Source organism: Trachurus japonicus, chromosome 14 (genome assembly GCF_045865225.1).
Source record: "Trachurus japonicus isolate A0001 chromosome 14, Traja_1.0".
NCBI classification, from domain to species: Eukaryota; Metazoa; Chordata; class Actinopteri; order Carangiformes; family Carangidae; genus Trachurus; species Trachurus japonicus.
The window spans coordinates 13,034,278-13,059,848 of NC_140920.1; the positions used below are offsets into that span (position 1 = coordinate 13,034,278).

General features: G+C 39.2%; 1 protein-coding gene across 18 annotated transcripts in view; it reads left to right on the forward strand.

Annotated features, from left to right (window-relative positions):
- Positions 1–24,524, forward strand: part of LOC146974363 (RNA-binding protein Musashi homolog 2) — a 226,014-nt gene extending 201,490 nt beyond the window's left edge. For 2 of the 18 annotated variants that reach the window (XM_085797609.1, XM_085797618.1), the window contains 4 exons: positions 1,776–1,895; positions 12,266–12,445; positions 16,424–16,578; positions 21,325–22,713. In XM_085797609.1, the coding sequence (XP_085653735.1) occupies positions 1,776–1,895; positions 12,266–12,445; positions 16,424–16,578; positions 21,325–21,369 (500 nt within the window). In that variant the 3' untranslated portion in view covers positions 21,370–22,713. Of the gene's footprint in view, positions 1–1,775; positions 1,896–12,265; positions 12,446–16,423; positions 16,579–20,142; positions 20,214–21,324 lie in introns of all 18 variants that reach the window. The other 16 variants (XM_085797610.1, XM_085797614.1, XM_085797611.1 and 13 more) reach the window with 16 other exon arrangements.
- The last annotated feature ends 1,047 nt before the right edge of the window (positions 24,525–25,571 follow it).

Below are 25,571 nucleotides of genomic sequence, written 5' to 3' on the forward strand. Positions count from 1 at the left end.
CAGTCTCTCAGAATATGTTCCAAACATAAAGGAAACACACACATGCACACACATTCAGATAAAAAAAAAGAAGAAGAGGAATAAATCAAGAAAAACTCCAGTTGAGGGCATTTTGAGATCATTTTTGCTAGTGAGGAAAGCATTTCCTGTAGAGATAATTTTAGGAGGCTGATTAGGCAAAGACGGTGTTGAGCCCAGAGTGAGGAATCTCATCACCAGCACTAATGACATGCCATTCCTGTGCTGAGAGAAGAGCCCAGGCCCTGGGCATGGACTAGCCTCTGTCAGCCACCTCTAACTAGTGTGTTCATTAAGGCCAGCAGTGTAATTACAATTCACAGATACTGCATTGGCTTAATTACTGACTGATTATTAGGCTGATATTTGTTGAAATAATCAGACCCTAAAGAAGTAGATTTATATTTGCATGTTATTAAGGTCTTTATTTTATTAGTGAATCTTAAACTGGTAGTGTGGAGAGGTTTCTACACGTGTAAGTGGATATACTTTTAAAATGTGAAGCTTTAAATCTCATCAGCGCTGGGAAAACTATAAATGTTTACATAAGAAGAAAGGAACAAGACTTGTTCAGCCTTCATATAAACTAACAGATTGAAATCTCTTCTGAGTGACAAATCATCCAACAGATGTCTCCATCTGATTGTGGAAGATGTTTTTTTTCTACTGTATATCTTCCAGCTGAATAGCGAACAAAAAAAAAAACCAGTGGAATACTCTGCCTCTTGCATTACAGTGGCTGTTTCTGATTCCATAGAAGCTCGCTGTAATTGGGAGCACTCCCGAACAAATGCAGGGATGGTCCCCAGAGGTAGTGCTATTATGCCCATGTCTATGCTGCTCAGAAGTGGCTATAATCTTTCATCCAAAGCATGTGACATAAACACCCCCCAGAGCCAAATTCTTACACTAATATAATCAGGGACTTGGTGAATTGCAAACACACCCAAAGTCAGTTTACAAATGCAAATTTGCTCCTTCTCCACGCAACAGAAATCTACTACGAGAAAAAAGGTGGGTGGGGGGTATTAATTTGTAGTATACGTCCTACTAAATATTCTCACATTTATAAGTTTTCAAACCATGAATGTATGGTCTTGTTGCTGTTGTTTACCATCGTTTTTATATTGGTCTCATGACAGTAATTGCAAAATCTACATATGTATCTTTGTAAACAATCCATCATTGGCTGTAGTAATCAATGAAAAGGGAAGGTGGATCATTATTAAGGCTTTCAGAGGATAAATATTCACACATATGTATTTGTCTTAGGGTCAAGGACTGTAGGAGTTTCTCATACCAGAATGTATGATCCAGTATTAAGTAGTAGTTTTAACACATATGCAAAGCAGATTTAAAATGATGCATGTGTGCGTAGTTAATCATTTACTCCATACATGACCATTTATTTATATTTAATTTAACCTTTATTTAACATCTCTGGAGATACATTACCTCCAAGCTGCACTTTAGTTATTTTAAACATCTTTTTCTATCTGCTGTTCAGTGAGTTGCTCATGGCTCCCTTTTCCGTTTCTGTGTGGATCAGTGGATCTGCAGGGTTTTGAATATCACAGTGGGTTCTGTAAGAGTCTGCTGATAGATGTTGCTCCGACATGAGCCCCCGTCTCTGACAGCTATAGTTTTATCCCGTAGCTCAGAGCAGGTATCAACATTCTCCTGTAGCTCTGGGACGTACTCATCCATGTGCAGGAAGTGATGTACGTGTGTGTATGTGTGTGTGTATGTGCCTGCAGGCTTCCCAGCGACAGCATACGGACCGGTGGCGGCGGCGGCGGTAGCAGCAGCGCGTGGCTCAGGTAGGGGGGCCCGTGGAAGAGGCGGCTACTTGGCGTACCCACAGAGCACAGGGCCAGGTAAACGCTCTGTCCATGTTCTGTGTGGCTGCTGCTCTCTCCAACTTCTCCTGCTCTGCTTCCCCCCATAGACATAGTCCCCCAAACCCCCACGCACACACCCAGCAACACTATAGGGTTAGATTTACAGCAACATACACACACATACAAGAGAGACCCTTTAACATATACAGTATACATGGTACTTATACCGATTTGAAGAGAAGTTGCTTAAAGGTACAATCTGCTCTTTGGGCTCCAAACATATGGCCCACTCATGAACTCATCTCAGCCCCTCTGGATCAAACAAACAGGATGTTTCTCAGCCACAACACGACCACTCTTATGCCAGTGCTTCTCTTACAATGGACCATGGTCTTTTGAAAGCGTACTTGACAAGGGCTCATAGCATCAAAGCAACATTAGGCCACTGATAGATAGACTTCTCTCACGGATGATTCATTGAACAAAACTTTAATCAAATTATCTGTGGTCTAGAGCATCGGTACTTGAAGCTTTTAAGTGTTGTTGACCTTAAAATAGCTATGTACTGCAGGAATCCTCGAGTACGTTACAGCAGTTGAATGAGTTTTTACTCAAAATGTCCTTGCATCAAATAATTTGGCAAAAAGAGCTCAAAAATAGAGGATGATTATTATCTACTCTCTATTTCTCTTCCAAATTTTATATTTTATTTTGCCATATAATAACTCATTTTCCTTTTGTCATCTGATTTGATATCTTATATTTTCCGGCAATAGTTTACAATAATATGAAGTAGAAAGATATACCTAATCATTTGCAGCACCAGTAGTCATAATATTTCAAATGAAAGATAAGTCAGTACATCTGTGTCTGTAGAGATTAGCGTAAAATGCACACACTCCAATAAAGTATAATCCACACTTTATTAAAATGCAGGAAAATATCTGTCCAGAGAGTTTAACCTTAAACAGGATACAAGTTTCTGTCTGACTTAAACACAGCATTGATTTTCTTGTGGGCTTCATTTAGACATCCTGCTTTTTCCTCGCTTACAACTGTAGATCATTCAATATATGTCAATAATAGTTCCCCTGACTGAACACACAGCCTCCGGGCTTTAGGGAAGTGTGTCTTTCCTAATCAGACATACTATTAGACGCTTGTTGGAGAAAATCTGTTTTAATTGTGATTCAGATGTTGTCTGGTCTGTGCAGCCACTCAAAGACAGAAAATGCAAAGACTTGCCCACGTGCTGCGATACCCAAAGATGCACAGGAGCACAGAGACATTGTGTGGCTTGTATGCAGACCACCTGCATATGCACACACATACAGACAAACAAATTAACCCACCTGTCCTCATTCGAACTTAATTCAAATCGACAGAGGGAACACTGGAAGCCAGTCAGATGCTCTTTTCTTTCACACCGGTCTGTTTGATTTTGCATTTTCAAAACAAACAATTTCCCGAACAATTGCAATGAACATCACTAAGAAGCAGGAATGTTGATTTGTGGTTAGCAGCAGCCAGGGAGCAGGAGACATGATGGCAACTATTATGTACAGTTTAATTCTGACAGCTGCAAAAGGAATGGAGACAAGTGAATGATTATGAACAGGGGGGGGGGGGGGGCGAAGGGAGGAGGGGAGGGAGATGGAGGGTTAGAGTGGTAAACAGTGACATCATGGGCCTGTTTTCGAGTGCTTAAACAGCCATGAAGCAGCTTTAAGGGAAATATCACTCAGAGAAATAGCTATGCGTCCTCAGTATGGGGCAAATCTGTCTGCTGAGCAAGAACATTATCACAACAACAGCAACAAAGTCTGGGTGAAAAATGAGAATTGACTGAAGTCGTAAAATATCTGTAGCTTGTTACCTCAATCAGCTGTATTCTGTTTTATTGTTACCGTTTATGAACTGCTCCGTTCTCTAGAGAAAAGCTGCACAGATGCCTGTGGGTGATACAACAAGTGCAGCCCTTCTTATGTGGCTTTTGGACAAAAGGAGTCAAAATGGCTGACAAATCAATTGATGATTTATTTAGCGTTTGAGGTGATTCTTATAAGATGCTGTGTGGATTAATCCGTCCAGCGGTCTCTCCTGTCTCTGTGCAGACACAGATAGAACAGAGGACATTGACTGTTTAGTCGTGACCTTCCCTCTCCCTGTGTATCATCTGGGGATGCTGCTGCATCTCCGGCCCATCTCAGTTTAATTTGCAGCAACCGCAGCCCAAAATCAAAGCGGGGACAGCGAGTCTAGTGGTTTCATTTTTCGTACTAAATTCTCAAATCTTAGTGCAGATGAGGGCTTTTGTTGTTAAAAAAGAAAAAGCTCCATGTATGATGTAAGTGTGGATTCTTTGTGCTTTGACTCCACCTACAGTTCCCATAGAGCACCACAGACTGTATACTATGTCTACTTTGACCCTGTAGGACGGAAATAGGGAAGCAAGGAGCCACCTCAGAAACCACTGAAGTCAATTTAGAATAAACAAAAACAAAACATCATTATGAATACTCAAAATAAAATTCAAATTGGGCACTTGAGCCACATTCATAAGGTCTCTCTCTATAAGAAACCTTTTTTTTTTGCCTTTGTGTGAGCTGGGACGCTTGTTTGCAGATCGCCAGCGATGCACACAGTGAGTGTCGTGAGAATGTGGAAGACATTTTCCAGCCCTGACAGAGGGCACTTTCACCCTACTCCCAGTGCTCAACAGACAAAATGACAGCATGCTGACTTCCCTCTCTATGACAGACCACTGCTGATGACAAGGTGTATTTTAGACTTCTCACTGTGGCCTGGCACTTTGGGCAAACTACAGCCCCGCCACAGATGCAGCGGCAGTTCTGTATCATAGTGAAAAGTTGGAGTCTCTGGACCATCTTTCAGAGTTTGCTAAGACACTGTATATTCTGCGTGTATATGTTAATGTTTACCTTTAGCTACTAGAGAAGATTATGGCTTATTTCTGTAGAGCTCATCATACCAACAAATGGAGCGTAGTGAATAAGATTCCTATCTTTAGGCAGAAATTGCATCATTATCACAGGAAGAACAAAGCGTTAGTGGTAATTACTCAGCCAGGGTTTTATGAAGTAAAAGCTGAAACAAAGGCGACGTCGGATCAGATTATATTATAGAGGTGGGTCTTATATAAAAAGTACGGTGAGGTGGTATTTCACTTCCATGGTGTCAAGCAGGGAGCTTGTTGCACCTCTACAGTGCTAGAAGAAGAGCTAATCTTGATGCATGTTTGTGAGGACGTTTGAGAGACTGTGGCTCCAGGCAAGAAGCAGATCAGAGAGATCTGACTAGTGGACAGAGTTTACCTTTGCCTGGAGGTAAAGTGGTGTCGACTCATACTCGGCTTTGTAGGTTGAAATCAAGAGTTTTGAACGTGGCGAGTGCCACAGGAGGATGCAAAGGGCAGGCACATAATATCAGTTGAAAGGGCTGAACATACACAGTCGGGTCAGCAAGGAGGAAATTGCTAATTTGAAGATGACAAATGTGCACAGCACCTGGGCTGCATTTTACTACAAGTACAACTCTGCACTGTGCTATTGTACCACAGCAGTTTAACTGTGCTCCCCTTCTGCTGTTGATGTGACAGATAAATGTGCACAAATAACCCACAGTCGTCACTTTAACTGAGGTAGTTTATTGGTGAACTGGATGCATAACATTTATACCAACAGCTTGTTTATTGATACACAAACTGCATTTTTCTATATGACAAATAATGGATGTCTAGGTAAGGAAACAGAAAGAGAAGGCCTTTTAAAGAATGCTGGTTATCATCCAGTTTTCTCCGTTTTAAAGTAGACTTATCTGAAATCTCCTGTGCTCTAGCGTTGTCAGATAAAAACAGTGAAAAATGCAAGTGATGCAGATGGTTCTGACAGTCCAGGGAACTTCACAGGCCCCTGTCTACCCTGGTTGAGTGTTTTCCTGAGTCCTCTGAGCTTTCTGGGAAGCTCAAATGTCAGTCTCAGATCTCGGCTTTACCTGGAGAGTGCACAAATCCCCATTCAGCTGCTTTTAGCGGTCTGGGTACTTGCTATGTACAGTATACTTGAATTGACTCAGGTGTTGAACTGAAATAGAGTTGGCTGTGGTCAGTGTTGTGTAGAAACCGGACTCCTGTGTGGACTGCAGAGTTGTTTATTGGGACTCAAGATGGTCTTCATATTCTTAAACCCCATCAACCCCTACAGTTAGTTGTTGTTCTTTGTTTTGTTCTCTCTTTTACTCATCTCACTTTTTCTCCCACTCGTTTTTTTTTTTTTTTTTTCACCAATGAAAAGATGGAAACTCATTTGACATTTCCAGATTAAGATCATTATCAATATCCTCCCAACAAGCTCTGTGATCTTCTGCAGTGCCTGGGAGGAGACCAGGGCTGGCTGTGTGCACTGGATTTATCAATCTGGCTCCTCATGAGCTCAGGTCCATTTGTCCCAGATGCTAATCTGCAGCGCTCAGCTCCGAGGCCAGAAGTGCTCTACATGTATTTGGTGCAAAATAACATGAGCGGGCATGCCAAGCCCGTCCTCCCTGGGTTTTTGTCTAAGGCCCAGGGAAAGATGTGACACATTGGGGAGGGCAAAGTGTCCCTTTGTGCCTCCACCACGAAGCGGCGGCTCTCACAGCTGTGGGTAGCAGATGCTCTGAGGTTACAGCCACAGGCCTTCAGGGACATCACCACTCTGCCCTCCAGGGGCTGCATACATAACACACTCTCCAAAGAAAACTTACTCGAGGCTTAAGGGGAGTAAGGTATTCTGTCTTCACTTCTGGAAATTCGGTGAAATCAGGAGACATTATTCCTTTTTTATTTATTCGTAATTACAAACAGATTGCATAATAGATTGCATCACTTCCTATAAACCTAAATCCTAAAAAGACATGTTAAAGTCTTGTGATTCAAAATAACATTTGTAGGATGTAAGAGGATTATTATTAACATAATGATATTTTAGTAGCACTGCATTAAAAATAGTAATTCCTCTTCCCTGTGTATCTAAATGACCATTAGAGGTAGCCAGTGTCACTCTCAGTTTTCAGTCATAGTAAGTCTTAGATTTCTTTATACCACATAAGCCTGACCAGACATGTCTGAAAAAATGTGTTGAGCCAAAAGGCCACGGCTGTCAGCTCAGAGCCTCCTCACGATAGGATAATCTGTGCCGACTGTCGATAACTGAGTGCCCTTTCTCAGTCCCAACTTGACCAGATCCCACACAGGTTAAAATCTGCATTAAAATCATTTAGTGTGGTCTGTGTGGGCTTCCCTGCGGCAAATTAGTGTGAACCCATTCACTTCACTGTTGAATATTGCTTTACCCACGACGAGCCAGTGTTGAAATTCTCTCTTTCTCTCTAACTTTCCACAATAATTTCCCAACCAAGGCTGAAGGTAAATATAAATCAGTAGTTCTGTTAAGTTTGTCCATTACTGGAAAGAACAGCAAGAAAAGGGAAAAGCAGGCATAAAATGAAAAGTAAAAAAAATGAAATAAAACAGAGGCCTGAGTATGGGTGAGTAAATGCAAGAAGAAATCATCTGTTAAAATTCATTAGCCAAGCTTCTCTGAACACAAAATGACAAGACATTAAATATGTATTATTTATGAAATGTCTGTGCTCTCTGAAAAGGGTGTCTAGTGCTGTTAATTACTCAGCCATTCATTCAGAAAAGATTATTTCAAATGGAAAGTGAAAGCAAGGCTAGACAGCAAAAGAGCTGTTAGTTTCTTTCACGCTATTTTTAAATGACATTGGTGAAAATGGAAAAGCTAATTATGGTAGCTCTAAAATTCAAAGCTAATTTGAGAAGCAGCATGTCAGGTTTATTGACATCTTCTGTAGAGTGATGTGGTTTGATGGCCACCAAGGAATCTCGCTGGCACCACGAGGGAATGGAGGAGTGACTGCATGAAAAATCGCTACTTGTAGAAATGAAAATAACTTCTGCTAATAGATTTTTATATTCCCCAATTCCCAAGAATCCCTGTTTGTTGGCTGTAGAAAGACACGGTGTATTCATGTATATTCAAATAGTTTCCGTACAGATTAAAAACCAACATGTTGATTATCACAGGCCTTTTTAAACAACACATTTTCAGACATTACTGATTTTAGCAGCAATACAACTATTACACCACTGGCCAGAGGTTTCAGGACAGTGAATTCTTTCTAGTACATCAGTGTATGTTGAATTAAAAACAAATAAACAACAGAATTTAATCTAAAGTTGTGACTCATTCAGCAGCTGAACACACTCTTTTTCATTCTTTCTGCAGTGGAAATCAAACATAGTTTTTTTTCCCAACACTGTTGCAGAAGTTGCTTTTCTCTCCAGTTCATCCCAAAGCAGCTCCATTGGGTTTAAGTGTGGAGACTGTGCTGCTCCTCATAGTGTGAAGCCACCGTCTGCTTCTTTTCTTTTAATGTTTCTGGCCATTATTTTGCAGTAGGGTGAACCTTTGTCCCCCCCCTAGTCTGACTTCCTTTGTTGCTTTCTCACCATTCAGATAGAAGGATACTGAACTGCTTCCTGTTGTGCAGTTTTGTCCCAATAATACATCAGAGGGTGCAGTAACACAGTTTGTACCGACAAGACAGTTTGAAAGTCATAAACCTGTAGCAGCTGTTTACATTGTAGCTATCTCAGGGCTTTGCCTGCTGCCATTGCTGCAGGGGAACTGTAGGTTATCCAATTTCTTTTCTATGACATTTACATGTTTTTTTTTTCAGTTTTTGGTGACCTAACTTCTTTTTTTATATGTATTTAGGCAGTTTACCTAGCTTTATAGCATTAAGGTTATTCCCCTGGACCTGCACTGCTTGGATTTCAACAAAAACTGTGGGTGGTCTGTAAATTGTGACCAGCAGTGAAGGTTTTGTTTTTGTATTACAAGACGTGTCAATCAGTTTGAGTGTAAAAGCATTTTTTTTTTTTTTTGTGCCAGAGAGGTCAGGTGTTTTGTGTGTGTGCGCGCGAATACTGTATAAATAAGGGTAACGACAAACTTGGTGCAGACTGCTGGCAAACTTATGACAATATTTTTCAACATCCCAAAGTCACAGCAGGCTCAGGGAGCATGACGCTACTTTTTATCATCAGCGTGATTAGTTTTATTTTCTGACTGGTGAGAAGAAGAGCAGCAGTGCTTTCAAGGTTTGTGATTCCTCCTTAAAGGCAGTCACCTGGCAAAGTGAGAACGAGAGCAGAGCATTTATCCACTTAAAGAGAGCCACCCCGATGATGTCAGTAACAGATGATTGCAAGACACTCCCCTCTCCCATCGCCTCACAGCCAGCTTTGGTCACTGAGGGCAGAAGGGAAAGAGGATGGGGGTAGGGGAGATAATTATCAGTATAAATGAAGCCCTGCGAACGATCCGCACTGCTGGGTCCCCTGATCTAGTCTCCAAGGCAACCTCACCACGCTCATTTGTTTTGTAGATGAGTAATTACATCCAATTAGTGGCCAGTGGAAAAAAAAGGAGTCCAAGAAAGGCCCATTGTTCTGGATAGATTGTGTGAATATTAATAGTGGGACGGTCTGAGGCACAGTGATATGATCGGTGATACTAATGCAGCTGTGGGCACACTCTGTCCAGTCTCATCCTGCATAACAGATCAGATAGCCACTGATGAAAATATATGGCTTTGAGAATATGTGCCTGCAGTTTGTGCACGAGCGTCTGAGTCGTGCTCTCGTCCAGCTGCCTCTCTCTGGTAAACAAAGGCGCTTTCTCACCTGAGCCCGCCACACCTGCAGACAATGCAGCGGCATGCGGTGTCTGGAAATGTCTCGGGTTTCATCACTCGGCCAAACGTTACATAGAATCGACAGGGACCGCTCGGTAGTTGATGTAGATTTGAAGGGGAAAACTGAGTAAGGTCGGTACTTTGTTTGCGGTTGTTGTTTTGAATGTCACTTCATGAGACTTGAACTTTTTCATAAATCCGGGCAGGCACCGTATGGATTCAGCCCGATTTCAACCACAAATTGGTTGCTGCTGACTAATTTTTGAATCGTGCTTCTGTGAGATTGGTTGTCAGAAATTTTGGTCGGCTGTCTTGCAGTCTGAGCAGTTCCACAGTCCGATTCCCCATATTGCTTCTGTCAAAACAAACTCCAGTGAGTTTGTTTTAATATTAATGGGCTGGTATTTTACATGTCGTGGCTGAGACTGTAGTCAGCTGTGATATGAAACTGATCTCCGCCACAGAGCAGACAGTCCATATTGTCTGCATCTTCCAACCATCTGCAGGTCCTTTTTCTTTTCTTTTCTTTTTTTTTTCTTTGGCTTCTCTCTTTCCCTTCATAATAGAATTGCAAAGTTAAGCTGCCTTTGTCTCGTTTGGTAAACATTGCTGGGGAGTGGTCGTCTTCTTTGTTCAAACTTTATTAGAATTGGCAATACATTAAACCAATCAGAGCGGTTCCATGTTCCTGTTTAGCTGGGCATTGTGGCCGGTCAGATAACCTGAAGTGTGAGAATAAAAGCTGTAGGTTCGAGCTGAGAAGAAAGGTCCTTTTAATGTGCAATAAAAAAAATAAACACAGCTTAATATGGTTCAGTTGCTCACACATACATGATCACAAAAGAAGAAATCTCCCCTGTCCCTTATTTTGAAGCTGCATCCACTTAAATCATCTGCTGCTACCAATATTTATATTGAATACATATAATACTCAACATTTAGTGTTAATAATGGTAATAATATCAGTAATAATGTAATTCAGACTGCAGCATGCCTGATGCATGTCGTCTAACCGCTTCAATAATGCTGCAGCACTTTCACTCAAATTATACTGATGACAACCTGGTTCATTTCCTGTTGTTTTTGTGTTAGTTTTATGTTGTACGAAGCTGAAATATGTTGAAGTGCAATTCACCGGTGAGGCACCGTCAAAATATTCTGAAATGGTTCCAGTTTTACACCGTTCTATATTTGTGACAGATTTAGAATAGCTTCCTTATGAATTCCCAATAACACGGTTTGTGCTATTGTCAAATGTTTTTTCCCCCCATTATAATTATTCCATTGATCCAGTTTTCCTCATTAGCAAGGCCAATCAATTTTCAGTGACATTTGTCTAAGTGAAGTAAATGGAATGATTGCTTCTTGAGCTTTGTTCAATGTGTCAGGCATTATGTGACGTACGTGGGAAGCCTGCCATATTTGGAGCCTATAATTTGATGAGTGGGCAGACAGCCCACAAGTGGTGAGATCAGAGTGCTAAAAAGCATTGGCGAGGAGAAACATGGCTGGTGCTTACATTCCATTTGGCAGAAGTGGACTGTCTCACTCTGAATGGGTAGAGGTGAAGTGGCTTTGAATGGCTATTCGCTCCAGGACCCAAATAAAGAAAAAAAAAATTACAAACACACAGCAGGGGAAACCCAGCATGGAAAAGCCGGTGTCACCAATCTCAGTCCCTCCTGAGTAGATTAACTCTGTTATCAAAGAGGTGTGAGAAGGAGCAGTTTCTTTTAATTGCACTCTTTATATGAGCAGCTTGTCTCAGATTAAGAGGACAAGCAATAAATGTCAGCACGACTTATTGCTAAATGACATTTTCTAAACTGTTGATAATCCACCATCTGTGTCAAAGAGAGGACCGTTGGAGGAGGCCAATCTGAGACGTGCTTGGATTTCAGACTGCCGATCATCAATAAACATGAATGTTTCTGTATCTCATTCACATAAAAACCTTATTATCTATCGCTATTGGTCAAAAAGGCTTTAAATTAATTATCGATTGGTGCCGCTTTGTGTTTCTTTTGATTTAAATGACAAAAGCTTCCTTCAGGTATTTTGACAGAGAATTGTCCGTTTGAAATGAGAAATGTATTGACCTGTGTTTTAATGATGCTTTAGTTTTATCTCACTCCTTAGTGATGGCAAGAAAACATGGGGCACACAGGTCAGTCCTGCAAAGTATCGAAGCTGTGGCTTTCTTTTATGTTTATGTAAATTTCACTGTCTATTGATGTTTTGGTCCATTTGAATCAAGTCAAGAGAAAAAAAAAGGTGTACTGAAGAGGATTTAATTGTGTGCTTTCAGGGAGAGATCATATGTATCCATAACTGCAGAGCTAGTGTATATAACATACAGATGAACATATCAAACACAGACCATATGCCAGGGGGGCCTGGCCACATGGCAGGAGCTGCTGGGGAGGGAGGGCAGGGAGGGCCACTTAAAGCAGACAAAACGCCAAGGGTGTAACCTAAAAAAAAAAAAAAAAAACGGTGTAACTTACCACCAAGCTGTGCTCAACAATCTGGACATTGACTTTGACAGTGACAAAAAGTTGATTTCCACAATGATGGAGTCCCCTCCCCTCCCCCTCCCCACCCTATACTGTATCTCCCAGGCCTCCCCGATTATGGGTTTTACTCTGCGCCCAGTGACCAGAGGGGGGGGCCCTGCTCCTTTGCTGACTATGGCTCCCTGGGGCCCCAAGCGGCTCAGATGCTGCACAGTGAGCATGCCACCTCCGCCTGCAACTCCCCCCTCCAGCACCTACACAGCCCGGATCAGTTTAAGAACCCAGGTTTGTATATGCGCATCTATCTCATCCACGTTTTGGACTTTTCAGTTTGACTCATGACATTTTTCCATGCAGAATATTTTTTTTCTTTTTTTCTTTTTTTTTTCTTTTTAACATTTTCTCTTGCTTTTGTTAAGGAAAAAAAATCCCCCCCTTTGAAAAAAAAAAAAAAAAAAGATAAAAACGTCTTGCTGACAAAATAGCATTGCATGTTTTTCCTCATTTTTTTTCAATTTCTAACGTAGATTTTCTGTTTCTTTGTGAAGTTTTGTTCCAGCCCCTGCTTGCACATAGGGGGCCAACACACACACACACACACACACACACACACTACAGAATGTAATCCTTCATTTGCATGTGAACAAAATAACTACTGATGATACTGGAGAGTACACTGGCCTCTCCATCAGAGCTCAGGTTCACGTGGATTTTGAACAGCAAAGCAGCGAGTAAGTGTGAGAGTCTTTTTATAGTCGAGCCCTTTAAGCATTTGAAGTGTAAGAATGATTGCTTGCGTTACTAGTGTGTGAAATCAGTAGAAATGCTCCACGATGTTGAACACTTAACAGACAACTTTTTTTCTTTTTTTTTGCCTAATACAGCCATTACTCTACAACACAAGCACATTTTCTTCTCCTGTGCTTTTTTTTCTAATGTTCTCTTATCTACCTTATGTAATCATAGCTTTCAAAAGCCAAGGATGAGATTCCACTGACAAATAAAATATACTTTACACTGACATTTCGGTGACTGCATGTAGTGCATATATGATGTTCTAAATTCAGGCTACTTATGTGAGAGCCACACAATTATCAACCTTTTGTGACATCCTACAGAATTTATACTTTTTCTTTATTATTTTGAATATTACATGACCACATTTGGACTGACATGACATTCCACCAGTGTTAATTATAAAGTTTTAAGTAAAGCTTGAGTTTAGCAGAGAGTTTGAGGTGAATATGTGGGTCTAAGCCTCTAGTCTTGTTTATCCATCTCCACTTCACAATAAAAGCTGAAGGAAAAAAAAAATGAAACTAAAATTTGGACAAATAAAGTAAGAGGATAAGTGCGGGTCCAACTCTCCCCCCTAATGGTTCGAAGTGTTGGCCAGCCGCACAGGAGAAATGTTGGCATTTCCTACAGACACACTCTGTGAACTTTAGCTCAGCAAACAGCAAAACACACAAAGGCAGACTGTTTAAATACATCAACTATACAAATACACAGATTGTCTGGAGCTTTGAAGCAGGCCTGTTTCTTTTCTACGTTTGTGGGACCATTTGTGTGAGTGTGGTCACACTGCAAACATAAAGTATTTCACTGCACTCTTTTCTTCCCGTGGATCTGTTAAGGTTTTTATTTTTTGTTTATTTACATCACCATGAATGCGAATACACACACACACACACACACACACCAAGGTCTTTGTCTGTGAATCTCAAGGTGATTTATAGAGTTTATATCTGACATAAGAGTAGAAAGGATTCTCTGTCGCAAGTCAAATCACCCTGGTGGTTTTATTTTCTTATCCTGTTTTTCTTTTTTTATCGGTAGCTACAGTAGTAAGTCACACTGTTGGACTCTGTCGCTGCACGGCTGCTTTTTTCTTTTAAGTTTTGTTTGTTTGATAGAGCGCAGGTTTGTCTCGCCTGAGAGGACACGTTCAAATCCAAAGTCAACACAGCTTGATTGCATCGTAACACAATTTACATGCTTGTTGTTTGTGGAACAGACTTTATATTTGTAGCCATCCTTGACCCTAATGAGATCAAATTCGGAGACAATGATACCACTTATTTGGATGTTGTTTTTTTGTTTTTGCTTTAAGTAGATAAAAGCAAATATGAATGATTTTGAGGACATATAATTGATTTTGGTGTAGGCTACATTAGCGGTCTTATGATGATGTTGAACTGGAGGTCATAGATTATCCATATTTCATTTATCACTTCATTATTGTTTAAATGCTGTGGTGAGCACAAACTGAGCCTGCACAAACACAAGCTCAGTCCACAGATGATGGTTCCCTAAAGGGAGAACAGGACAGTGTCCTTATGCAGTGTGATGGCAAATCTCATGGATTAATGCTTCTCCTGCACACAGTGCACCACATTAAAGTGAAGCAAGACACAGGGCAGTGTAGTAGAACACAATATTGTGTAAAGAATGAGACATAAGATATTTATTAATTCAGGTTTTCTTTGTTTTCTCTCACAAATATAAGTCTGTTTTAGCAGTTTAAATTTTCTCTTGAGTTCCTTTGCACCACAAGTACTAAAAAAGCTTAAACATGTGAAAGACAGAAATTCTGTATGAATTAATAATTAAATAATGTCTAAAAATGAATACTAACACATTAGCCTGTGTTCCAGTGGACCCTTAACTTGCATTTGGGATTGTTTTGGTCCCAAAGCTAAATGAAGGACCAGTGCAGCCCCAAGATTTAAATGAGGGAGAAAACATCAGTTTCACAGGAACAGGGAGCGAGCCACACTCTAATAAAAATCACCAGTCATAGGAAATGAGGAGTGCCATTTCAACTGAAAAGATCCTTAATTATATAATAAGCCGGCCTACTGGGGGCTGTGCAGGCAAGATAAGAGCAGTAGCTGCTCAGTGTTTAAAGTCCTTACAGTTAAACAGCAGTGTCAACTCCACTTGATGTGTGTTTAGTGAGATGGCTTCTGTTTGCTGGAGTGCTACACATGGATATTTTAAAGTATGTTTTTCAGGTGCTTCTCATAGACCTTCCCCCCCGTCCAGTGTAGTGTTGATAAATGGAGCAGTGATATGTTAAACACGGTGACAACGATAATGCGTTTAGTGCTCGTGTGGATGTGCTGCAATTCTACTGTATTGTCTTCACATGTCCAACAAAGGCTTCCTCTCAGGCATCGTAGGGTTCATGAGCTCATACATGCAAGATCGAGTATTTTCTGCAGTCGAAACATTTTTCTTTTTAATGCAGCTGTACAGTTTTTTTTCTCACAGTCTGTCTGTGAATAAGGGTGAAATGGAAGGTTATGTGGAGCTGACAGCGGAGGAGATTGCTGTTAAGAGATCATTGCATTTTTCTTTTTCCCCGAGTGTTTTTTTCCTGTGTTATTGGCCTTTAGTTGGCATCTGGATTTTCAAAAGACATTTTATTAGGCAGAGTTTTCTCTTACTCACAGGGCAAAGGTGGTAAGTCATGTGCAGTATTTCTTTTTTATCCCCCCACCCCCACTCCCCTGAGTTTGGGCCTGCAGATGACCCCGGGTCAAGCTTTTATATTTCTCCCTTATGCCTCCTCTTGTCTTGCTCACCTCTTTTGCTTTATGCCAGTGTCACTTTGGCAGACTGAAAAGATAAAAGTATCGAGGCGATCTCAGTAAGATCCGGCTGGTGTCTCCGAATCAGCTCATATAGGAAAGCATAAAAGTAGCATAAAGTATTTCAAATGTCTGGGTTCAAAATGCTAAAGGGAAAATCCAAAATCCTTAATAATCCTGTGTTACTCTTCTTATTCAACAGCCAATGTTGTTTTACAAATACTCCTTCACATTATGCATGACAACATTTACGCTGCAACCTTACTAGTTTCTTAGCATGGTGACAGTATTTCTAGCAATGTGCTTGTTTTGTGTTGTGCATGATTATACAAAGTGAATGTTACTCCTGTGCATAATACACTCAGCATGTAGATTATATTTAGAATATCATACTGGATTCACCCTTAATTTTTGTTTTGTTTAAAGTCATGTTAAACCTAAATCCTGCACTATTTTGTCAGTCAATTTGCAGATGAAATTGAATACGTGCTTTAACCTGTAATAAAAAAAAACAACAACAACAAAGTCCTTTGAGACAGAAACATGAATCCAGTAATGTGTTCTTTTGATTTAAATGTGTCCATTTGAGTCATAGCGAGTAAGGATAATGCCGATCATTGTTGGGTGTTTCTCAGCAGCTCCGCTCCCTTGCTGTGTTTGTATGCAGGCACCAACCCGTCAAGGCCCGGAGGTTTTCCCGGTGCTAACAGTCCAGGGCCTGTGGCTGACCTGTATGGACCTAGCAGCCAGGATTCAGCTGTGGGCAACTACATCAGTGCTGCTAGCCCTCAGCCTGGCTCTGGGTTTGGCCCCAGCATCACAGTGAGTACTCAATGCAAACTTCCTGTCATGTCTGACCGCGCTTTTGAGCTCAGTTGCCTCCTCTGTGTCAGAATACCACCACTAAAATTAGACACTAAGCCAATGCATTGTGACGTTGTGTAAAACAATCCAACACCAGTTTTTATTACAAAGAGTTGAGCTTACTAATTACAGGTCATTACACTCTGCCGCTGAATTTGTCAAAATAACCACCACCTGCTGCTTAGCAAGTATCCAAAGTCCAAAGCAACCATTTAGCCAGGTCTAAATTTGGTTAATTTCTCTCACTGTCTGTGAGTTCAGAGGTCCCATTAGCACTGGTTAAACCCAGGCTTAGCTCTGAAAGTTATCTGTGTCACATGCAAATATCCATTCCCCTCAGATGTTGCACATATCACCTCACCTCAGACGTTGTGTCACCTTCCCAGAACGAATTTCCTTTATTTTTAGAAACCCAGCTGTCCCAGAGCTTGAGTTTGATCCGTCACTAGGACAATGCTTATACGAGCAGCTCTCGTCTCTCCCACTGTCCTTGTTTAGTTGCTCAGCCAGGTGCTGTTGCACTTTTCCTCCTGCTGATCAGTTAGCTGCCGGTTGCCATGTCAACTCATAAGTGTAAGGCTATCAGGGCTAGTGGAGGTGACAGCAGGACAGAGGTGTTCTCAGTCTGACAGTGTTGCTTTTTGTGGTGAGGCAGCAGTCTGCTAAGAATCCCTCTTCCTGCTCGCACTGTATGAAACACACAAAGAAGACACACACACACACACAAAAAAAATACTCTGACGGCCTCAATCCAAAGGTAGTATTGTGCTTTTTATTGAGAGATCATCTTAAAGCCAGTAAAATGTCTTATCTGCCACAAGTTGTCCTGAGGAGAAAATAAATTCAATTCATTTTTAAACCAATAGGATAATCAAACATGGCTGCTCAGATGGCCCAGAATGCTTTTCCAGCATTGCAGCAGGTGAAGAAGTCAGGTGGCCCCTTCTTTATGCCGATAGCATTAGCATTAGCACAACAGCATTAATTAAGAAGCATGAAATGTTCAAGTATTGCTCAGTTGCAGTAGCCGCCAAGACTTTCTGCTGGAGAGCTCAGACTTTCAGATATAAACATCTCAATCTGACCAAATCCAATCTGGCTGATTTAGCAAGTGACCTAAAGACTGAAATTTGTTTAGGAGCTTGTGTGTAATGAAGGGACGAGGCTCAAACTCCCCCAAAGGAAGACACAATCAAACTATATTGCTTGTCTGTTCGTCCACCCTGGACCTCACATGATAATTAATCTAAACTTTACCATCTGAATTTTATGGCTCCTAGAAAGCAGCAGCAGGGCTAAAGCTCCTGGATTCACTGCGAGGCTTGTTGAAGCATGTTTGTAAATGTCTTACATGACTGAACTGAGTGACACAGTATAGGTTATGAAAATAACACCTGCTTTCTGAAAGAAGCTAATTAATGCATGGTTTAACTGAGGTGGAATAACGACAAGCCCATTAGTGCTGCGAATGAGCACTGCAAGACAACAGGGTGAAGACTCCCCAAACTTTACAGTCCACATCATTAACTTGAGTTTCCTGCTAAAATAATCAGGAATACAAGAAAAATTATTCTTACAGTTATATGTGGTATTTTGTGAAACCTAAGCTATGTTTATTATTTTGACTGGGCATGGTATTTTACTGTTTATTGTGCTTTTGTGAAAAAATTATAACGTTGTGTCATTGTGGGTGTTGCCATAACATTTTTGCAGTTTTCTGAGAGGAAATGATACAAGAGATTTAATGTTTTTATTTTTGCAGTGCACTGAATTTATGGGAAAAATAACAGTTAAGCAAATATTAAGTCAATATTGTCATGCATTCTTGATATGGGATGTTGTCACTGGGAGCAAAAAGCTCATGGAAAGGCAAAACAGCTCACTTTAATTTTAGTAAGAGTGTGTAATTGATTTATGATATCCAAACAAACACAGAGCTTAACAGAAAAAAATAAATTTTTATTGGCTTTTTGCTTCCTAAGCAAAGCCTCTCTTATTAATTGTTTTAGGTCCACTGGCTATCTGCCATAATCTGTTGGTCTCAGTGTACGAAGCAAAATATTTGTTATGAAAGACCAGTCTGGCTCATTTTCAAAGCAGATTTACCAGCAGATAGTTTACAGATGGAAATGAGGCGATTTGTTTCCATTATTTTCCATTTGTTGCACCAGTTTATAAGGTTTAGTGCTGAGTTAGGGAATGTAACAACAAGCCTTTCAATACAGCAAATTACATAAGAAGATTGTGACCTTTTGTTATGTTTACCTTGAAGTGTTAAACAGATTTAATTAATGAAACAGATAGCAGAGGAACATCATGTTTTTTAACCAGATAATTAAAGGTGCAATAGCCTATGTAAGGTCTTGCTATAAATGCAAAGCCAACATTAGCATTAACAGCTTTTTAGTTACAGGTGTAGAAGAAAACCTCAATTTTCATTCATCAAGTGCTGCTTCTGTGTCTGTCACTTCCTTTCTTCTCCTGGAGTTAGCATGCTAACCAGCTAGCCCTAGTCCTGTCCGGTGCTGCTACATTCAGCAGCAGGGCAAACGTAGCCTACACATAGGATCTGTAAGTACAGAGACTGTGCTTCACTTACAGAATGGAAATGTGCCTGAGAAACCACTGTGTACTAAAATCCCACTTCAGATTTACCCAGTGAATCAAACAGAGTGCAGCAAAGCGGAGAGGTGATGCTGCAGCCCTCTGACTTCCTGCTCTCGGCGAGATGATCTCTCAATTCAGAACATTAAAATAGGAAATGATTCAGAACTAAAATGTGCTTAATAATTCATTTCTTTACCGAGGATGCTGTTGAACTGAATACATGTAAGCTCATCATACGCCACAACCTCATGGATGACTTCACTGATTCACTGATCTGTCCCTCAGTCTTACGCTCCAGTGATTTTATTAATCCCTTTAGCCAATATCAAAACAGCCACTGTGAAGAAACAGTAATGAACTTAACTGTCTTTTTATACCAGACAATTAGAGAGCAATTAGTTGATTGAGGTGATAAAGACAGATAATCACTGTTGAAAGTGCTGCTTCTTTTTCTGATGTTTTTTGAATCCAAGGATTTCTGCAGCAAAGCTCACAGTAATAACGATAACAAAAACCACACTGATCTCTGTGAGAGGTGTTTATGATCCTATCCTCTGCATGCTTTCAGATTAAATCAGGTGTGTATGTTAGCATGAATGGGGATTGCGTTTTTTTTATTATCATATTATTGTTATTATTATCTCCTTCACTTCTTTTTATTTTAAACACTTTCCGCTGAGGATTTTGTAACCCGAGAGTCACAGAAAATTAAGGTCTGTGTATATCGCTGCAGGCTCTGGTTCTCCATTACAAGAATATATAAATAAATGCAAATAGTCTCCACCTCTGTTGCTCAACGTGATCCAACTGAATCAAAACGTTCATATTCATGCTAGCTGGAATAAAGTTGATATGATACTCACTTTTCTCTCCTTGAAATGCATACTGACACAAGCACTAACTGTACACTTTTAGGGCCCGTTGATTGCAACAGCTTTTACAAATGGATACCATTGAACAGGTGGCCGGTTGCCATCTCATCAGAGGTATTGCATTTTATTTACTGTGCTTTTCTCTCAGTCTCTGTCTCTCCCTCCCTTTCCTATGTTCATCACATTATTCATTGTGTATTCACCTCCCTCAACATTAAGGAGCTGGTAGTAAAGTGCGAGTGTGACGGAGGGTTTGTTTGATGTCTTAACGACCCCAAAAAAAAAAACACACACACACAAAGGCGAGAAGATTATCGTTCATTACAAGAATTTTACCCTTGGTAAGTTTGTTTTTGTGACTTGCCAAAGGATACGTTCGTCACACACGCACACATCCTACCAGTTCTGCAGTTAATTTTTCTTGTTTCTTATTAACATGTGGAGATTTTTCCATTTTAAATTGGTCTAAAAACGATATGTCACATAGTATTTTGCAGACCAGATCATGTTTTTGACCTCAGCTCTAATGCCCAAGGTCAAAACTATGATCACACTCAAAAATAAAATCAAAATTATGTAGAAAAACATAGAAACTCCAAATGTCTCACAACCATTATTGTTATATCTATATTTGGCTCAGTGATGTTTCTGTTGTCTCTGCAGTACATCTTCACCACTAACATTATCCCTCGTGTGTGGTAGAAGCACTGTCATCTGTGGAGGCTTTTCAGGATGTCTTGAGCTTTTTATCTGCTTCCAGCTCTTTTTGTAGAGACGATGTGTGATGTGTGTTGAATTCACCTGTGCACACGTGTTTGATTATTGTATAATAGCTTATTTCCAGAAATTAAACCAGTTTAGCCTCACAGCTCTTTTTCAAACTAGCGTTGCAGCACATCTATGAACAGGATTCCTAAATGAATATGTGGTGTAACCGAGAAGTACAGACTTTTTAAAATGTGAACATACAGGATTGTTTATATGATAAAGTTATGAGGATGTGTGTTGTGCCTGCAGCCACAGTAAGTTTTGACCTGCTGCGGTTTATGAACATCTCCTTCACACTTGTTTCATGCATCTCAGTAGGCATCCAAAATATTCATACGAATGACCACAGATTTCTATCATTAAATGTCACAGCAAATCTGACAGAGCACAGTTTTCATGAAACTCACTAACTGAACTGTTTCTAACGCTGTTGCTGTTCCTTTTTTTTATTATCCAGCAGAGTATATCTGGTGGCCCAGGAAAGACAGGACGAAGTTTCTAATTGGCTTTGTGTGCAGGTGATGCTAATCCAACTTCAAGCACTACAGTGTCACCCAGGCAAAAAGAACGAAAGTCGGAACCATATGAAGAAGAAAAGAAAACGTTAGTCATCTCAGAAAAATAACAACTGCTGTACTATAATCCAAACCTCCTATAACTTTACAACCTGGTTTGGTATGATGTTTCACGTCGATCTCATTCACCTATCTCCTTCCTCTGTTAGCTTTTGTTTTTGATTAGTTTTTAGAGAGTCTTTTTAGTTTGACCTTAATTTTATGTCATTTTATTTTATCTTCTTCTAGTATATTTGTGTAAATGGATTTTGTTTGAAGTGCGGGGGTCATAGCCAAGAATATCTGCAAGTCATGTCTTCATCTTTGTATGGGTTAGTGTAAAGGAAAAACGATGGGATGTTCCATTCGGTCTTTCCGCAAAAAAAGAAGCTCAGAGAAAGACTCGGAGAAAAAAAAATCAATTTTAAGGAAAAATTTAAAGAAGGTATCTAAGTAATAAATCTTAGTAGCTGTTTTATTTCTCGTGATGTCTCATTGTTAACCATAATTACCTATTTTTGGGCAATACAAAGAGGACTCCAATATTTTTATGGTCCTTTTTTATAAGTGTTGTTTTTGTTGTTTAGAAATATATATATATGCTATAACAAATTTCATATAACTACATTGTGAATTCAAACTTGAGAAAAAGAAATGTAGCTGTACATATTATTCCAGTCACTGCATATAACCAACTCAGTGAGAGAATAGCATATTTTTGTGATGGTGTGTCAAAAGAACATGTTATAGCGTGTGAATAGAAGAAAAAGCTGTAAACAGTTATTATTCTACTTTTTCTGCTGGAAGACGGTATAACGACCCCAGAGACAAACAGAACACACTTGCTCTGTAAATACTGAAGCTGAATAATTTTACAAGTGTCATACCAGCAAATTTACAAACGGTGAGTTAAGTCAACACAGTTTTAAGAAATAAAAAGAAAAAGAGCCTGATTGGTATCTTTTGTCTAACTGTTAAGATATCAGTATCAATTCAAAGAGAGAGAGAAGCAGAAGAAGAAAAAAAAAAGACGATTTAATCCAAAGCACACTGTACTTAGATGTGATGATTAGAACTTGAACCAGGCATTTTCCAGTTCTCTGTGCATCCTGACACTTTTATACTCTTGAGAGGAACTTGTTAGATGTATGTTATTGTTTGTTTCATCCTGCTTGTTCCTGATTCATTTTTTGGAACACAATATCTGGGCTCGGTGCTCGAGCCTTTATGTAATGCTTGTTCTCTGAATCAGTTCTTTTTGAATGAATTAGGAAAGTAAACATTTTGATACCATACCTCAGCCTTTGTGAGTTCTATTGTGGAATCATTGGCAGGTTTAATTTATTCTATAGTGGCAAAACAAACGAAAACACTGAAAGGTAATAAACCGAGTAATCATTGCACTGTGAGTAGTAAAGTACAGGCCATTTTCCTATTTGCACATGTATATGTTGGCTTTTTAAAAACGGCCCTGTGCTTTGGGATAGTATGAAGGATTTTTGGGTTAATGTGCTCTTGACGCGACAAACACTTCAGAGTTTTGTGGTGAGTTAACAGCTTGGGAAATAGTAAGTGATGTGTTGCAGTGTACACTTGGATTTCTTTATATATTAGACCCATGCCTCATCGAAAGATATTTATACAGGGTCAAAAGATGACACTGAATTATTCACTATCTGTCGCTGCACCAGGTTTTACACAGTGTGTGTGGTTAATGATTTTACTCATGACAAACGTTTAGTAATAATATGCTCCGGAGTGCAGTCCAGTTTTTAACGTCATTGATGGAATGAATGGTGTGTATTCTGAAAAACTTTACCTGCTGCAGATGTATTTGTTGTTTTCATTTTACCCACTTCCTGTCTCATTTCTTTTATTTCAAAACAACCAGGTAAAGAAATATGCTGGATACTTCTAAAGTAAATGATAATGGAGGTGTTGATCAAGTAATAATATAAAGAGTAACGAGAAAAAAAAAACCCTTGTAATGTTCAAATGTAAAAGAAAATAAGAAATACAAAACTATAAAAAAAAAAAAAAAAATGAAAGATGCTTCTTTGCTGATTTCAAGTTTAATCAGAGTTTTATTGATACTTTGTGGTTTATATATTAATAATTGTAATATACTATTAAAATGTACTGTGCATCCATTGCTTTCTCTCTTTCCATTCCCCATCCTCAGAGATCCTACTATCTTTTGTTGATCATTCATGTATTTCATTAGTGTGTAAAGAAATCACAGTTAACTTGTAAACAGAGTGCTGTCTTTGATACCAGTGTAGTGCTCTTTGTTGTTCTCCCTTGCTCTACCTCTCCTTTCTCTCATATTTATCCCTCTCCCTCTCGCGCTCTTTTTCTATCTCCTGTAATTACAAAGTAGATGTTATATAGGACTCATTAATATAATACTTGTAGTGAATAGTGGATTTAGGACCAGTTGAGATAGACCTTTCTCTAAATGATCATGTTATTCTGATATTTGCAGACAGTTATTTTGATAGAGGTTCATTGTAATTTATTCCCTGTATGTTTTCTTTTTGGTTTTGGTTTTGCCACTCTCACATGGTTTCAGCTAACCAAAGCTCTCATGGATGAACAATAGAGAAACAGTTGCTGTAAGATGGAATTGTACACAAGGCATTATTTGGATCCCCACCCTTGAATGTTTTAAAAGGGGTGTGCCATACTACCTTAAATGCTAACGCTAGATATGCAAAACTTTTATTTTTGATTATTTTTTAAGAGGGACACAAGCTATAATCATGGAAAAACATTTTATGTAAAAAGAAAAAAAAATATTTCATATTTTTTTAAGAAACATACCAATGATTACCACAATAGTCATGATACCAGTCATAGTGCTGTTTAAATGACCTGTTATATCTTTTAATGTTTGTACACTTTGGAAATATCCCAGTTGCCTCTGGCACAGTTATTTTTTAGATAATACTGTTTTTGATCTCTTATTTCTCTCAAAACCTTTATTAACTATTCTAATTACTTTGATCTCAGATTCTGGGAGCTAGTTTTTCGTTAGAATCCGTTATCGATGTTGTTCACACATATTGACTTTATAGAGGCATTACTGTTAAAAAAAGAAAAAGACCTACTGCAAAAGACTCTGTTAAACAGAGAACCTCAAAAGGTGCCGGTGTTAAAGGACGGGGTGTTTATCAAAGCTGATCAATAGGTGGTTAAATCCATGTCCTGACAGGACCAGCACCCTGAAGCTGTGATTTATTACTAAGCAGAAGAATATCAGTTATAAACTTGAATATAAAAGTTTCTGTTCAGAATTAGACCTGATAGATTTACACAAGCCGCTGTGTTTCAAGCAAAAACAAACCAATTATAAAGCCAATTCAGTTTGTTGGAGCTCAAGCTGTGTGCACACTCCACATCCGCAGGTTGAGTTATTTTTTGAGTACAGTTTCAATTAAACATAATTTAAGTTTTATATCAGTTATTTAATTCACCGCATGAAATTTTCAATTGAATACTACACACATTACATTAATAAATAACAGTGTAGTGTCTATTAACTCTTCTCATCTAATACAGACAAATGACATACACTAAGAACAGGAATGGCAGCTTCATTAGCTTCAACATTAATAGACAAATTATTCCAATGAATCCAGCAAGTATACAAGACACTGTGTTATTAAAGATGAACCATCTTAAAATGATAAAAGTCCTCATGTTCCACAAGCTAAATGATATTGATCTTTTTACAGTATATGCCCCAAACCATAGAAAAACAAAGAAAAGATAAAAGTAATTTATTTAAGATACCATGTTTCAAACGTGAATGTTTCTGTTGTCATTAATTGCACATTACAGTATATAATAATAATAATAATAATGATAATGGTGTAAAACATCTATAATAATTATATCAAAATAGTATAAAAACAACAAATACAATAGTAATCAGTCATTTAAATGTACTAACTAGTAAACCTTTGATCTGACAGGATCAAAAAAATGTGTTCCTCCTGTTCATTTGCAGCATTGTCCCTTAGTTTTTATATCTGAAATTTGTAATAGAAAATAAACTGGAACCATCTCGACCAGTATAGACACTCACCAGGACCAGTTATATTGGCATTTCATCTGAAATACAAACAACTGTGCAACAAGTATCAAA